The sequence below is a fragment of the Rhinoderma darwinii genome, chromosome 8, assembly GCF_050947455.1.
Source record: "Rhinoderma darwinii isolate aRhiDar2 chromosome 8, aRhiDar2.hap1, whole genome shotgun sequence".
Classification (NCBI taxonomy): Eukaryota; Metazoa; Chordata; class Amphibia; order Anura; family Rhinodermatidae; genus Rhinoderma; species Rhinoderma darwinii.
Genome location: NC_134694.1, coordinates 107,406,301 through 107,423,648, shown reverse-complemented (window position 1 = coordinate 107,423,648; position 17,348 = coordinate 107,406,301). Strand labels below are relative to the sequence as shown.

The following is a 17,348-nucleotide window of genomic DNA, read 5'->3' as shown; positions in this document are numbered from 1 at the left end:
GCAGCTTGTTTGTTTTTGGTCCAGGTTCATAACGTTTACCTCTATCTTTAGAGATATGACTTTGCCGGTCAGTGTATCTAATGGCGACATGCTATATGGTGTCTATATACAGTATATGGAGATGGCGCCATCTAGCATGATAATTGTCCAATTGAAAGAAATCCTTGCACGACCTTATAATCCTGCTTTCTTACTTGGATGGATGGTCTATGGTCGTCCCTAACGATTGCCAACTCTGCATCTTCTCCTCTGTTTAAGATGAATTTGGCCGTAACCGTGTGAAATGACCATTATCTGCTATACGGAGGCGTCACTCTGTGTTCAGTTTGTGTCTATTGAATGGATTGCTGAACATATTAGTTATTTTTTTTCAGGGTAAAACCGGTGTTATCAGCTCAGTATCTGGTCTTAGTCTAGGAAAGGGTTCCCTCCAAATCCAAGTGGTTGGAAAGGGACTCCAGCAGATTGTACCCAGTGCCCAGGTCCAGACTCAGTCACAGGTAATTAAGCTGGACGTTTTGGACAGGGGAATGGGGAGGGGGGACATAACGTATTGTTTCCTGCCAGATAAGGGGCACATGAGGTGCATAGCCGCCATTTCTCTTTCCCTACTACAAGCCCAGCGTGCATGTTAATAGGAACACCATTCGTTCGCTTGCGAGAAACTTAGTCTGTCGTTAAATATGGATGTTTTTTGTCTTTTTTTTCCCCTTTTGGTGACCTATATTCTTCCTTTTAGTTTGAGAATAAATTTGGAGCACTGAAGAAACTTCAAACACTACAGCCAAGCAAGGAAGCCTGGTGAGCTTACACACCGCACAATGAGTTATGGAGATTGTGCATTTTCTTTTACAGATTTGCTATGTGAAACATAATCTATCAGTAATGAGGAATCGATAGACGATTGTCTTTTGCTGGAGCAAAAAGTACATGGTTAGGCTGACCGTACCCATTAGATAGCTGTCAGCCGACCCCCCCCCCCCCCATACACATGCACGATTGACTCGAGCGTGCATGTATTCTGAGTGGGGAGAGGGAAGTAAGGGGGATTTCACAATGTCCAATATGGCCTGTGAAAATGTGCGCCTATCAATGAGCTGTCACCGGCGCTCGTTTGCTCCTTTCACAAGAAGCAATAATCAGTAATGTATGGGGATGAGCGCTCGTTACTAAGATCGTTCGTCCCCATACATTTCCATCCTGTCGGCAGCTCGTCTCCCTGTTTACACAGATGTGCTGCCGACTGGAGCACATTTAAATTGGCCACATAAAAGACCAGATCATCCAATGAATGAGCGCTTGCTCGATCATCGGCTGATCGTTGCCCTGTAAAAGGGCCTGAAGCCGCCTCTGGCGGTAGTTTTACTTTCCAGAGAACAAAAGAATCGGGCATGTTGAAATCCAACTCTCTGATTCTTCTCTCCACTGTCATCTGCCTTCGGGGGAAAGTTGGGAGGCCCCTATACACATAATATTGTCGGCCGATCCTGCCGATATCATTCGGTTCCGTTGACCTTTAATCGAATGTGTACGGCCATATTGAGAAGTTCACTAAGAGAGCGCTGTATAACATTGCTTCACGTATCAGGATTGTGTTTAGTCTGTAACCGGCGTAGCACAGGAGATGGATTGCACAGTTGTAGAAATTTCGGCATGGTTAGTTGAGATAAGACAACGTATAGAACAATCAAATGGGATTGAACGTTTGCTGCAGAGCTACAGATCTTTGTGAAATTAGTGTCATGAGCTTAACGATCCAAACCGAATTCTTACTCGTGAAACGAAAGGATTATGTCGCCACTTCCTGCCCTGTTCCCTGGTGCCGCTCAGCCGTTATTGCATGGATATAATTCTCCTATACCCATCAGTGTCCATGTCCTATTTGGCTTGAATAGTGACCGTTGTGATTCTGATTTGATCTGATCTCCCTATGACCAGGCTGAACAAGTTCGGATCACAGGCAGGAAGTGTTGTCATGAGGGCATAGGGCTGCAGGTGCTTAGTAATGAAGTAAGGTAAAAAAACAAAACATTTCACGTTTGTGAATTAGACACAAGCGCTTTTCTCTAACACTTCAGATGTGACTAGTATGAGATGTTGGATGAGTCCTGCACTCGGGATCAATGGGGTAAATTTTTACAGACCAAAAAGGAAGATCTGAGATTTGCGCTTTACTAGTCCTGCCCGTCCTTTAATAATATTGGCCTTATTTTCCAGCTTCCTGGAGCAGTTACACAAACACCAGGGCTCCGTTCTACACCCGGATTACAAATCCTCCTTTCACTCGTTTGAGGATACGCTGCACAGACTTCTTCCTTACCACGTGTACCAGGGTCTTCTGCCCGCCGAACACGACCTGAGGAAAGGTAAGGAAGTCTCATTCTGCTCAATGAACCTCTATAGCCAGGGTACATATTCCTTCTCTCCTGTGTCTCATCTTTCAGTATTTTTTTCCCATCACATTAGACCCCTATGTTTGATGTATACGCCAAATGTATCCATAGTGCTCCATTTCACCCCACAGATTCCAAAAGAGTGTCCTGTAGGCCCCTGTCGGGCTGGTCAGTATACCTTTATTGGTGTGTAGAAAAACATTGTCTACTACGCTTATCTATGCAAAGGCATCCTGCAAAAAACGTATACCGTGTGGCATTTTAACATGGGAGCCTATGTGATGTCTGCCTATACAGTGGCATAAGTCAGAGCTTTTCTGCCGGGTATACGTTGGGCAATACTCCCGATGCACACGTATGATGGAAGGCTCAGACCTGGTGTGAACAGAGCCTTAGCTGGGTAGAATCCTGATAAACACCATTTTTTATTCTTTTCCCACAGTGGACGATGAGTTTGAGACTGTATCGACACAGCTTCTGAAGCGCACGCAGGCCATGCTGAACAAGTATCGCTTGCTCCTTTTGGATGAATCTAGGGTGAGATTTCCTACTCATTTGTATAGATTTTAGTGCCCATCATTCCCATAGATCAATACGTATAGTCTGATGAGCCGACTGGTTGTTTAGCGCTCTGCATTGTGTAAGTTTGATCTTGTAGGTGTTCATAGCACTGAAAACGAAATGTTAATAAAGTTTGCAATTTACTCATCTTAAAAATAAGCTCACCGAGCTGAGAAAACTGGCACTTTCTGGGCAACCTGGGCTTTGCTATACATACAGTAGGTCATATAGCTCCCTCTATGGAGGTCATGTACAATGATCTCTCTACACTACTCATCCATAAAGTGAGCTGCAAACATACGGATCAGTGAATCCAAGGTTGTATGCAATACGTCATAACTTTAAACGCTTGACCTGGCTACAATAAAGGGGCTAAAGCTTAGAATCTTGGCTTTGACATGATACCAGGCTCTGTATTTTCAGTATGGGTGGCATTTTCGCCATGTGCCAGGTATCTATTTTCCTAAAAAATGTATAGATATGAGAATATAATAGGATTTGTTTTATTTGTGTACGTCAAAAGTGTGAAAAATTGTTCCAGCAGTGGAAGGGTTAAAGCAACCACTAATCCGGTGCCTGACTTCATTAGTCTGCCTGACCTTATTCTGATGATCTGAAATAGGAGGCGTTCTGTATGTGATCGTCTGATATCCTCACTATGCTAAGCAGCTAGGTGATTGTTGCATTAGGCTGTGCTATATTAAATGTTGCCTGTGCGTTTGGTTTTGCAGAGAGTGAGTCCTTCCGCAGAGATGGTAATGATTGACCGAATGTTTATCCAAGAGGAGAAAGTCGCCCTGTCCATGGATCGGCAATTGGCAAAGGAAAGACCAGGTATCTGCTATTCATTTGTTGTCATATATACATTTACCACTAGGTGGCAGTATAGAAGACGTTAAGCTTTTGCTGTCTGTTACCGTATGGTGTTTCGGTGTTTTGACGTAATACATTTTTGTTAAACCTCTCCTACAGATGAATATGTATCTTCCTCGTCGCGGTCTCAAAGTGTAATCCCGTCTGTGGCCTCGCTCTCTTCTTCCCCTTGTCCTGCCCCGGCTCCGGAGATCCTGAAACCGGCTGCAGTACAGACCTCAACACCGATACACCCTACCAAATTAGTGATCAAGCACAGTGGTGGGGGATCCCCCTCCGTGACTTGGGCCAAAGCCTCACCATCACTCGATGCAGATGATGATGCACTCCCTTCCCGCAACAAACCTCCAATCAAGACTTACGAGGCCCGTAGTCGCATTGGACTGAAACTGAAGATCAAGCAAGAGGCTGGGTTAAGCAAAGTTATCCACAATACAGCTTTGGATCCAGTTCATCAAAACCCTCCCCCGCCTCCTCAGCCACCAGCTCCTCCAACAACTCCTGCCAGCACTGTTATCAAGACTATAGTTAGCCCAATGCCAGCCACTACCACCACCACACCCACAGGGCAGATGAATGGCACCCTAGACCACTCATCGCCTGCTGAAAAGAAACCTCTGGCAACATACTGTCGGCTGCCTCTCCGCAAAACCTATCGAGAGAATGTGGATGCCTTTGTGATGGGTAAACCAGCAGACACTAGGGCAAAGGTGGAAACGCCAGCGCAGTTACCAGTTGTGGCACAGCCTGTGAAGCAGGAGGATGGCTCACGGAGTGTAATTACATCCCACAAGACACAAGGGGTCCCAGAGATCGAGAAAAGGAAGAAAGAGGACGGCTCCAAGATGCTGTTCTTCAGCAGGGGGGACAACAAGACCAACAAGAACGAGGAGACCACGATGAGTGCAAGGAGGGAAGTCAAGGATGAAGATCCAGGCTTCTACCGACGGGTAATCAAGACGGAGCCAACAGAGAATGAGAGCGACTTGAGCTGGGAGATTCCACTCCCCTCTGCCAAAAGGCTGAAGTCGGAGCAATTTGATGTGGACAATGCCAGCTTTTCCAGTGACAGCCCACAAGATGACACTCTGAATGAGCACCTTCAGAGCGCCATCGACAGTATCCTCAATCTTCAGCAACCCCAGACCGGTGGAGGCTCAAACCCTCTACTGCGCTCATCCGCGCAGTCCGCGTACCATCACTCCTCTTCCTCGTCTCCCTTTTCCTCTCCAGTCCACCGCACAGACTCGTACCTTACCCCCAACCACAATGGAGGCCTGGGGGCCAGGACGTTAAACAGATAACAGGTGGAAGGAAACTAATAAGCGAGCCGTCAGAAGTAAATCAATGAATTGATTGGGGAGACAGATGTTCATGACATGGACATGACGAGATGCTGCAGTACCTGGGGACGGGGGGCGCACATTTCGGATTAAGCCTCATTACTTTTTCCCATTCGTCCGCACCGTGCGGCCAATGGATCTGTGGAGAGATTGTGCCTCTTCCCTGTTTTTGGAAAGCATTGTATTGTAGAAGTGAGACGACTTTTTCTCCCCAGTCGCCGCAGACAAAACCTTTAAAGGACACACAACCGGTGATCTGTTGCCTTCAAAACTTATTTTTTTTGTTGTTTTTTCCTATTACCTCCTTCCCATCTCTTTTCTCATCTCAACTTGAACTATCAATAAAAAGGAAAAAAAAATCAAATAAAACAAACAAGCTTAATGAGGAGACGGAAGGGACTAGAGACGGGACTGGCTTCAAAACAAAGCGTATTAAAATTATTGTAATGATATTTCTTTAAGTTATTCAAGCATCAAGTCAGGGGATTTTTTTTATGTTCTGTGTTGTATTTTTTTTTTTATTATTATTTTCCTGTCTTGGAAGATAGCAAATGAATGCACAGTGCACACGGACGACTAAATATGAAATATTCACTTTTTTTGGTTTTTGGAGTGCACCAACATTGGAGAGGAGGGTGGTAAATGTCTCGATGGGGGGTGACCGCTCCTTTCAGTCAGAGTTGGGCTTGTACGTCTGCTCTGGATTGGGATGTAAGAGTCCCTATCGTATGTACCAAGTTTCTGAGGAGGATCCTAAGTGTTGAGAGGCTGGTGGAACGTGCAGTATAAATGGTGACTAATGAAGCTTGACTGGTGGATCGGGCCTAGAAGCCTAATAGAGATATAATTCATACCTGGCTAAGATGGACGCTGTCGATTTGGTAATAAATATGGCATCGCAGCGTTCTCTTCATACAGTGTTATCAGAATTTGACCATAATTAGTTCCGGCTCCAAAATTGTGTAGATTCCAGCTCCCTGTGATACAGATTTGGGGTGCTTGGCATGGAAGTTACGTATCTGAATCAGAACATTGTACCAAAAATTTAAATAAATGATGGACCAATAGCAGGAAAATAAAATGTCAATGAAAGTAACACAAGTGTCGTTCAACTTGTCCATAACCTTTATGTTCAGGAGTAAAAGCAGTGAGAGAGGTCGGAGTCATCCGCAGTAATGTTAAGTAAGAACTCTGCCACCTAGTGGCTGTGTCGTACGCTGGAGCGGAGCACCCATCCAGACAGACGTACACTTGACGCCTGCTCCCTATATATCCGAGTAATCGATTGCCAATTTGGTATTTCTTTTCTTTGGCAAAAGTTACCAAACGCATTAACGCCCCTCCCTGCCCTCCCATTCATTCTTCACCCTCCCGATCCCCAACCAACATTACGGTCTAAATATAGTACTATAAAAGAATTTCTACTGTATTTATAATGTAGAATGATTTTTTTAAAAGAATGATGTACATTTAGTACTTCTGTGTAAATTAAATTTGCTCCTCTTTTTAAAAACCTGTATATGATTTTTTATTTTTTTTATTTTTTTTTGGGAAACAACTTTTAAAAAAGACAGAGTTTCAAAAGCTGCTTGAAGGCGTCTGTGCCCGTGTTTGTCATGTAACAGAATGGGAGTTTGGTAAAGTTTGTTTTATTGACAGCTTTTATGGAGACGTGCGTTCTGCATTTACATAAAGAAGGTAACGTCGTCTCGGGTCCAAATCCTATTTCCAAAACGTCCGGTTGCTGCTGAGAAGGTCGGTGACTTCACTGAAGATTCGTCATCTGCAACCACTGTAAATAATAAGGTTTTATACATAAGTGCAATATATAGATCCTATCGATTACAAATCCGGTTTCCTGGTGACGTGAGAAAGTGTGTGTCGGCAGATCGAACTGGTTTTTTCGGCAGGATTGTATATAGTCTTCATGTGTATGAGCCCCATTAATGGGCCTGGGGTCCAACAAGTCTGTTTTTTTTTATTCTACCTTAGGCAGTTCTTCTAGATCCGTTTCTATTATCAGAATTGCTAAATTTCCATCATGGCTGTTTGACAACCTGTGTTTGCTCTGCCTTAAACAGAGTGTTGGCTGAATACAGGCTGCCAATAACAGCAGCCAACAGTCTCAAGGGGAAATTTCCTCACAGCCGCCCTGCTCTATAATGCCTTGTTCACACCGGTACAAAAAAAAAATCGACGTGCAAGCGTGTCAAAAACGCACATTTTTTTTGGTGCGTCATTAAGACTCTCATTGACGATGGGAATTAGGCACGTTTTAAGCGCCAATAATTGTCCTGATGCTGTTTTTTTTACGTGATGTGTTTTTAAAAAAAAAAATGTGCGCCTAAAGAAAACCCGTCGTATGCACTTTCCCATTGATGTCAATAAAAATCAAGCATGCGTTTTTGACGCATTTTTTTGGCGCGTAAAACGCGTCAAGTACACGTCGTGTGAACAAGGCCTAACAACATTACCACAGAAGAGTGTTACTGTCTTACTAAAGAAATGGACCTGCCATAAGGGTTTAATCTGGTCTCACACCATAGGTGTTTTTTTATTACACGGTGACATGTCACTTGCAGAAATAAGAGGGCAAATTATTATTTTTTTGAGGGGGAGGGGTCCTTAACCTATATTCATTTCCTCCTGGGCAGTAACATTACACATACCTCCAAAATTGTGGGTTATTTGAAGCCCCACTCCTGCTCAGCCCAGGAACACCCACAAGAAGTTACTGGTTTTATGCAAAATTCTATAAGCATTTCCTGCAGCAGAAAGTCATGGGAAATTTGGGGCTGTTGGCACGTACGGTATAGGCTACAGAGGAGGCCAATTTGTGGGCAGAACCAGTAACCTGTTAGTTATAATATGAGGAGGTGGGAAACTGATATTCATCGCTCGTCAGTCGTACCTGTTGTTCCCCAAGTGTGATGACGCCATCTTTGTTCTGGTCCATCTTCCGGCATTCATCTGTAATATAGAGAGAGTCAAATACATCATTTCCTCTCTAGTTACCGAATATAAAATGCAGCCCTCCGTCTATAATTGGTGGTAGGGATGATACAGGAGAATTGAAATGTCCTTTCTCTCCACAACAAAAGTGAGCTTCTCTGGATCTGTCATGTAGCAGCTCTCACTATTCTTTTCCACATGGAAAAATGTATGGCCAGATGCGGCTGCCCTTAGCGATGCCAGCTGATCACTTGGGGTTAGAGAAATCAGAACTGTGGCGATCAAGTGATCACTGAGCCAGGTCCCCTAAATAAGATGAACCCCAGAGACAGAGTATTGCATTGACTTGCTTACCAAAAACTGCCACAAGATGTGCTAAACAGGATAGGAAGCTGTCAAAATCCACCCGTCTCAGATCGTTTCCATATTTCACACACAGCAGCTCCACAAGTTTGTTATTCAGCTGAAAACCTGGAAGAAGAGGTAAAGGTTATATAATCCATGCGATACCTGGGATTTCAGGCTTTAACCTATGCAGGGCTGGACTGAGACAAAAAAAGCAGCCCTGGCACACAAGCCACAGCAGGCAACACACTCTGTCTAAAACTGGCACTGAGCCCCCAGTCGCAGCACGCGTCGGTCGATTCGGTCCAAAGTGATTTCTGTTGAATGTCAGATTACCGCACTTTTTTATGAGGTGAATGTGTTCCGGTGGAGCAGCGAGCTCACAGCTTATGTGCTCAACATTCAGCTTTCCCCCTTCCCCATAGAGCAACAACTACGGGTGACGGAATGTGATACTTGATTGAGTGATAAGTATACTGCTGAAATCTGCAATAATGTTCTGTAAAAGAGAACTTTTTCAGCCGCATAAGTAACTTTCTTATGCAGCAACCTCCTCACTACACCACCTCCACCTAGCGACGTATCCTCTCAGACAAGGCTGCACTTCAGGACTTGAACCAGGGTCCACACATAAGACACTGCTTAAGCACAAGACCACCAGCGCAGGCGGATCTCTGAGCTTTCTTATTGCCCAAAGACCAAATGTAAACGTCACTTCCAGCAGGAATAAGAACATGTCGTCTTTGGAAGAATTTGTTGCCAACAGTTGAAAGTGGAGGTAGCGCACTGGTAAAGATCTCTTCTAATAAATTAGAGGCATGAGGACCATGTGAGTTCTATCTCCAGGATCTCCAGCCTTAAAAGCAGTTAACCCCCCAAGCCACCGTGCTGTCCCAACGTCATCCAAGGTTTTTCTTGTTGAAGGTCCGATTACCCAAGAGGTGTAAAAAAATAAAAAAAATGTGTCCTTGTAAAGCTGCCGTGAAGCTAGCTCACAGCTTGCGTGATCCGAGTTGAGCGCAGGAATCACTTCTGTACAATGTGGGTTCTAACCCCATGTTGTCGTCCTGGTGACCTTGGGCTGCTCCCCCTTTCCCAAAGTGCCAGCCATGGAGGGATGCATTATGATACCTGTTTGAGTGATGAGTATATTGCTGAAATCTGTAATCTACTATATAAATACAGCTGTCTCAAAAGAGACAGCTGCATAAGTAACTTTCTTATGCAGCAACAATCTCACTGCACTGCCTCTACACCACTATAAATACCACCCAGCAGCATACCATTTTGGACAATCCACACATCAGGATTTGAACCAGGGGCTACACAGAAAACACTCACCGTTCAGACACCACTTAATCACCACACAACCAGCTCCCATTGGCATCTTGGATTTCTTATTGTCCCCCATAAGACCAAATGTAATCATTACTTCCAGCAGGAATAATAACATGTCATCTTTGGAAGAGTTTGTGGCCAGCTCTCAACAGCAGAGGTAGTGCACTGGTAATGGTCTCTGCTGATGAATTAGGAGTCCGGGACATGTTGGTTCTATGCCCAGGATCTCCTCCTTGTGTCTCAGTTTTGAAAGTCTTTCACCAGTGCAGGTTCACAAGGCGAGGCATCCTTTTAAAGGAGAATTGCATTGCCCTGTTGAGCATCAGTCGCTTGCCAAAATTGTTGGAAAAACGGCACTAAGCACAAGCAACAAACTCGTATAAGTGCGGAGACTGCCACCTACCACACAAGCAGCATGCAGGATGCTTGGAAGCTAGGGACACAGGCTAACTCCATAGCAAACCAGGCCTCGGCACTTAAACCCCAAACCACCACACTGTCATACTGCCCCCCCTCCCCAATGTGATCTAAAGTTTTTCTTGTTGAAGGTCCACGTACCCCTTTTTTAAAAGAGGTGAAAAAAAAAAGTGTCCTTGTGAAGCTGCCGTGCAGCTAGCTCACAGCTTGTGTGATCCGAGTTGAGCGCAGGAATCATTTCTATACAATGTGGGTTTCAATCCCCATGTTGTCCTCCTGGTGACCTTGGGCAGCTCCCCCTTTCCCAAAGTGCCACCTATAGAGGGATGGATTATGATACCTGTTTGAGTGATGAGTATATTGCTGAAATCTGCAATAATCTACTATATAAATACAGCTGTCTCAAAAGAGGCAGCTGCATAAGTAACTTTCTTATTTAGCAACAATCTCACTGCACTGCCTCCACACCACTATAAGCAGCACCCAGCAGCACTCCTTTTTAGACAAGGACACACATCAGGATTTGAACCAGGGGCCACATAGAAGACACTGTTTAGAGTGCAGCTTAAAGGGAATGTGTTGCCAGCAAAACATGTTTTTGTTTTTTTTAAATTAAACAGTTAGTGTATAGGTGATTAAACATTGTTCACATTTTTTTTATTTTTTTCACGAGTCAGGAAATATTATAAATTAGATTCTAATTTATAATATTTCCCATTGCTGGTCACTAGATGGAGCTATTCCCAAAATTGCAGCATTGCATGTGGTAAAGCAACCACATTGCTTTTTGCTGCAAAATTGGGAAAAAAGCACTCGCTCTAGTGAGCTCTGAGAATCCCCCCCTCCTTTATCCTGGCTAGTGCCGGGATAAACGAGGGGATTGAACGGTCTAACCTCCTACACTGAGTGTCGCCATTTTTTGAGCTAACACACAGTGTAGAAGGTTTACATACAGTAGTAAACACACACAAACACGAACATACATAGAAATCTCTTACCTGCTCCTGCCGCCGCGGCTCCCTCCGGCCCGTCCGCTCCGTCTGCTGCCGCTGGTCCAAGTGCACAAGTCCGGAAGCAGCGACCGGAAGTAGTAATCTTACTGTCCGGCCGCGACTTCCGGTCCACAGGAAAATGGCGCCGGACGGCGCGCATTTCAAATTGGACTGTGTGGGAGCGGCGCATGCGCAGTTCCGACACAGACGGCGTACACAGAAGTGGATGGGACGGGACCCGTTCGCAGTCCCTATGGGACTGGAGCTGCCGTATTCCATGTCTGTATGTGTCGTTAATCGACACATACAGAAATGGAAAAAAAAATGGCAGCCCCCATATGGAAGAAAAAATAGAAAAAAGTAACACACAAACAGACAAATAAATAAAAACGTTTTTAATAAAACACTAACATTAAACTGACATGAATTTTTTTTTTGTGGTGACACTGTTCCTTTAAGCACCAAACCACCAGCTCAGGTTGACCTCAGGACTCTCTTATTGTTCCCATAAGACCAAATGTAATCATTACTTCCAGCAGGAATAAGAACATTTCATCTTTGGAAGAGTTTGTTGCTAGCTCTCAACAGCAGAAGTAGTGCACTAGTAATGTCCGCTCCTGATGCATTAGGGGAGTCGGGAACATGCAAGCTCTATCCTCAGGATCTCCTCCTTGTGTCTCAGTTTTGAAAGTCTTTCACCAGTGCAGGTTCACAAGGCGAGGCATCCTTTTAAAGGAGAAATGCATTGCCCTGTTGAGCGTCAGCCGCTTGCCAAAATTATTGTCACCCTTAACCACAAGCAGCAAACTCATATAAGTAAGGAGAACGCCACCCACCACACAAGCTTTGAACTCAGGCACACGGGCGAAAACCAAAGCAAGCCTGGACTAAGCGCTTAAGCCCCGAGCCACCGTGTGGTCATGCCCCAATGTGATCTAAAGTTTCTCTTCATGAAAGTCCGCCCACCTTTTTTTTTTTTTTTTTTTTTTTTTTTTAAAGAGGTGAAAAGTGGGGGAGATTTAAAGGGAATGTGTCGCTATAATTATTATTATTATTTTTTTCAGTTAAACAGTTCGTATATAAGTGATTACACATTGTTTTAATTTTTTCACAAGTCAGGAAATATTATAAATTAGATTCTAATTTATAACATTTCCATGTGCTGGTCACTAGAGGGAGCAATTCCCAAAATTGCAGCATTGGCAATGTGGTAAAGCAACCTCATTGCTTTATGCTGCAAATTTGGGGTAGACACACTCACTCTAGTGTCCTCACACAATCCCCCCTCCCTTATTCTGGCTAGTTCCAGGAGAAGGAGGGGGTTGAATCTTCAAAACTCCTACACTGTGTGCCACTATTTTCTGAGCGACTGCACAGTGTAGGAGGATTAGATACAGTGGTAATCAGACAGTATAACACAAACATACACGAACATAATACACACATCACATACACAAACATAACTTACCTGCTCCTGCCGCCGCCTCCGCTCCTATACCTTGCGTCTTCGCTGCCTTGAACATATGGCCGCAAGCCACGACCGGAAGTCGTCATCTTACTGTCCGGCCGCGGCTTACCGTCCACATGAAAATGGCGCCGGATTTCGCTCTGCCAAAGACCTTCCTTTTGGTCTGTGTGGGAGCGGCATGCGCCGTTCCCACACAGACGGCGTACGCTATAGTGAATGGAACGTGCCGTATTACTTCTCTGTATGTGTCGTTAACACATACAGAGATGAAAAAAAATGGCAGCCCCATAGTAAAAGTAAGAAAAAAGTAACAGCAGCAGGAGGGGAGGTTGTGTGAAGAGTAGGGGAGGGGAGCTTTTAAAGTAGCACAGGGAGTTTTAGTAATAGCAGCACAGACCACGGCTGCTAATACAGTCGGACAGCAGTTCTTAGCTGCTGTGCCACCCCCTTAGAAATGCTGTACCCTGCCGCCTGAGACACTGATCGTTTGGGCGGCCAGCAGGCGGCCCACTGTTCACCAACCCATCTGGCATTTGCCAGAACTCCCAGATGGCCAGTCCGGCCCTGGACCTATGTCATCATGATGCCATTAAATACCTGTGCTCTTACCTCAGTCTTATCATAAGGACATTGTGTGGATCTATATCCCACCGTCAAGATAACTGTCTTGTATATGTGGCAGATATGAGGTGGATGGGGGATTGAGAACAGATTTACTGTACAGCGGTTGAGAGAACCCTAAACATTGCTGGTGACCCTGCACAATCTACATATGTTTTAACGTACATAATATATATTGTTTAGAGGTGGCCCAAAGCAGATCTGTCATCTGTCTATGCTCTCCTATATAAGAATTTTGGCTAATAGTTCATGTCAATTCTTCAAGTATTAGATCTAATCCAATAACTTCAGTGCAATCCATGTGAATGTCTTCTGAGGACTTGTTCACACAGTGTTAAAAAAATAACTGTAAATGTTCTTAGAGCTGCTACTATGTAAAACTGCGTCAGTACCACAACTAATAACCACAAGATCAAGAACAGCATAGTATATGGACAGGATCGTTCTGCTATTCGCTAAAACGGCAGCAAAAATAATATGCTATTTGCGTAATCTGAGTGTTCACAGAATATAGCGGACTCTGAATTAGTGTGGTGTATTCATGAGGAATCCCCTTATGTATACACTGGACTTATAACTATGAGTCCGGTGTATTCTTTAAACGCTCTGATTAGCCAAACCAAAAAATTTTTGTGCCGTATTGGCTAATAGAGCGGACCTATCCCCATACTATGCTGCCCTTATATAAGAGAGCATAGTCTGATGAGTATTTAGTCTATTACAACCATTTTCTTCTATTGCTCCAATGCATACCGTTTTGTGTATACAGCGCCTATGCAGATCTAAGTGTCTCCAAGGTTACAAACACCCTATGTAGTCTGTTCCTGCAGTGTTTCACCCTTCCATCTGGCCCATTTCTTCATGGCATAGTCCTCAATCACATGGCTGTATTATGGCTCTGTTTTGTATATGGCTGTAATAAGGTACCCATAGAAGTGCATGGAGCCCTTTACTGCACCTCTATATGCCTCAGCTCTTATATGGGGGGCACACCACGTCAGATACCCGTACAAATAAAAAAATAGTGTCATGCTCTATTGGACGTCGTACGCACAGAGATATAGTTCCCCACCTCAATACTATTTGCTAAGTTGATTTATCTTTTATTTTAAATGTATTGGGGAAAGGAAGACATTTGTTTGCAAAGGTGGACGTATCCTTTCAGCATGGCCGCCGACACTCCTTCATGTATATATACACACAGTATATTCACTTTATATTATGGAAATTAGAAAATACATTTCTTTACCAGCAGGTTCCAGTGCCAGGCGCAGCTCCTGTACATCCATTGTTCCGGACCTGTCGCAGTCGTACTTTGTAAATATATGCTACAACAGAAAATGGAAGTCAACTTTGTAGTATAAACCAATGATGGAAACAAAATATCAGCAGTGTCAGCGTGCGCCCTCTGGTGGCGTCTCCGTAGATCAGATATTACGGCTTCCATCTTATTACGGCTTCTTATAGACATATTGAATAGGACTGTGAGCTCCTAGTGTCAGTGATATGACAGGTGTCCATATACATTAGATGACAGCCAACTAATGTGTAAGGGGGTGTCCCGACTTTTCCGTCATGACAGATGTAGGGGGAAGAAGGATCATTAATATTGGATTTCAATGTGCCCGATTGTTCCTGCTGGAGATAAGCTGCTGCCAGAGGTGTCCGGCAGCCGCTTATTCCCCTCTCCCCCATTGAAAAAACATGCATGATCGGCATGGGGGTGTCGGGGGGAATAGTTGTAGGCTGAATGAGTATTTGCCAACATCTATTCACAGGAGCGGGTCTGATTAGCGCCTCGGCAAAAAAAACGGGCCATTTTGCGCGCATTTGACGGTCAGTGTGGTTTCCGTGTGTCATTCAATTTTCTCGTCCGTGTTTCTCCTCTGCAAGCACTTCCTGTTTTTTTTGTTTTTTTCTCGGCATTTCTTTAGCCATGTGCTGTCCATTGTTTTCACGCGCCCATTGACTTCAATGGGTAACGTGCTTTGCAAAAACGGACCAGAATACATGTACGAATAGCCCCATTGAATTGCATTGGTCATTGTGCTGTCCGTTATTTAAACGGATAGCACAGGGACGTCAAATTTTACAGAAAAGGTGTTGTCCAAATATGGTCACATAAATATATATATATATACCACACACATATTTATTAAGACTGGTGTATGATGCGCCTAATTTATTAAGAGACACACGCTCGCTCCTAAATAAATTAAGAGCATCTCTGCCCATCCGTGCGCCAGAGAGTCAAATCCATAGCATCTATGAGCTGGTATAGACTGGCGCTATCATTTCCGCCCGTTTCTTGTGTAAATGATAGTACATTTGTCAGGCTTTTTCTTTAAAAAAAAAGTGGCGTGAGCAGCAGAAACGGCACAAAAGTCGAAATTTTTCCTACAATTAGCGACTTTTGTGCCATTTGCGGCTCTTCTATGCTTTTGCGGCGTAGAAAAGTTAATACATTTCCCCACTGTTCCTATTTATACCGACATCAATCACATATTTTACCTCCCATTCTTTGATTTTGCTCCAGAGAAATCTAAATTCTTCTAATTGCAGCTTTCCATTCCCTTTGCGCTGCGGTTCTTACGTTAAGGAGAATCCGCTGCCCGGCTTATGCTGTCATTACTAAACATTTTCTATTTCAATTTGTTAAACTACATACAGCTTTATACGCTTCTATGTATGTTATGGAACTACAAGTCCCAGCAGGAATTACAACCCCTGCTTTATTTTACTGTATATCTGGAGAGGACACAGGCAGCATGTTCATATTGTTCCTATAGGATCACAGCCTTGGGGCTCTATGTCAGAATATACCGTAGCCTTGGTATCACCGATGAACGCCTATAATCTTGTCCATGTCAGTTCTTCAAGTATTAGATCTAATCCAATAACTTCAGTACAATCCATGTGAATGTCTTCTGAGGACTTGTTCACACAGTGTTAAAAAAATAACTGTAAATGTTCTCAGAGCTGCTACTATGTAAAACTGCGTCGCAGTACCACAACTAATAACCACAAGATCAAGGTAAGGATACATCTGCGATTTTCAGCAGCTGGATACAGGTGTCAATGGAAAATCCGTCTGTCTTAAGATGCGAATCTAGAAAACAGGTGCAGGGAGGAACACAACACATGGGAGACATATTAGGGGGGAAAAAAGCAGAACTATGAATGCAGCTCTGGAGTATAAGACTGGCTGTAACTCAGGATTAGCACAACAAGATAGGTAATGTGACATCTATTGTAAAATTGTGCTGAAGGATGCCAACCTTTAACCCCTGTTGTCATATACTGCTCCATTACGTCCAAGGTATAGGATGAGCAAGGAGTGACAATTTCCGGTATTGTCAGCAAACTTAACTGTATAGAGAATGTTTCTTGTTCTGTCACTATAGTGTTTATTTTCTCCTACGTCTGTTATCTCTTCTTCATCTTGTAGCGGAGTCCAGGAAGTAGATAAGTTACAGCAGCCATTTATGGGCGCTATGTAGCTATCATTTAGGCCCGATTTACACGAGCGTGTGCGTTTTGCGCGTGGAAAAAACGCAGCGTTTTGCGTGCGCAAAAGGCACTTGACAGCTCCGTGTGTCATCCGTGTATGATGCGCGGCTGCGTGATTTTCGCGCAGCCGCCATCATAGAGATGAGGCTAGTCGACGTCAGTCACTGTCCATGGTGCTGAAAGAGTTAACTGATCGCCAGTAACTCTTTCAGCACCCTCGACAGTGAATTCCGATCACCATATGGAGTAACCTGTTTAAAAAAAAAAGAGGTTCGTACTTACCGAGAACTCCCCGGCCGTTGCCTTGGTGACGCGCCTCTCTTGACATCGGGCCCCACCTCCCTGGATGACGCGGCAGTCCATGTGACCGCTGCAGCCTGTGCTTGGCTTGTGATTGGCTGGAGCTGTCACTTGGACTGAATTGTCATCCCGGGAGGTCAGACTGGAGGAAGAAGCCGGGAGTTTTATCGGTAAGTCAGAACTTTTTTTTTTTTTTACACTTTCACGTATATTGGGATCGGAAGTCACTGTGCAG

General features: G+C 44.2%; 2 protein-coding genes across 4 annotated transcripts in view; one reads left to right on the top strand and one right to left on the bottom strand.

Annotated features, from left to right (window-relative positions):
* BICRA (BRD4 interacting chromatin remodeling complex associated protein) overlaps positions 1-6,696 on the top strand; it is a 55,127-nt gene extending 48,431 nt beyond the window's left edge. For 2 of the 3 annotated variants that reach the window (XM_075836232.1, XM_075836230.1), the window contains 6 exons: positions 375-500; positions 740-801; positions 2,218-2,366; positions 2,836-2,930; positions 3,686-3,788; positions 3,927-6,696. In XM_075836232.1, coding sequence (XP_075692347.1) covers positions 375-500; positions 740-801; positions 2,218-2,366; positions 2,836-2,930; positions 3,686-3,788; positions 3,927-5,131 — 1,740 coding nt within the window. In that variant the 3' untranslated portion in view covers positions 5,132-6,696. The remainder of the gene's footprint in view (positions 1-374; positions 501-739; positions 802-2,217; positions 2,367-2,835; positions 2,931-3,685; positions 3,789-3,926) is intronic. The other variant, XM_075836231.1, reaches the window with a different exon arrangement.
* Positions 6,674-17,348, bottom strand: part of LOC142659778 (calpain-1 catalytic subunit-like) — a 45,044-nt gene continuing 34,369 nt past the window's right edge. The window contains exons 16-21 of the mRNA XM_075836233.1: positions 16,348-16,412; positions 15,815-15,883; positions 14,553-14,631; positions 8,477-8,593; positions 8,082-8,140; positions 6,674-6,962 (exon numbers count right to left, since the gene is read on the bottom strand). Of these exons, the coding sequence (XP_075692348.1) occupies positions 6,936-6,962; positions 8,082-8,140; positions 8,477-8,593; positions 14,553-14,631; positions 15,815-15,883; positions 16,348-16,412 (416 nt within the window). The 3' untranslated portion in view covers positions 6,674-6,935. The remainder of the gene's footprint in view (positions 6,963-8,081; positions 8,141-8,476; positions 8,594-14,552; positions 14,632-15,814; positions 15,884-16,347; positions 16,413-17,348) is intronic.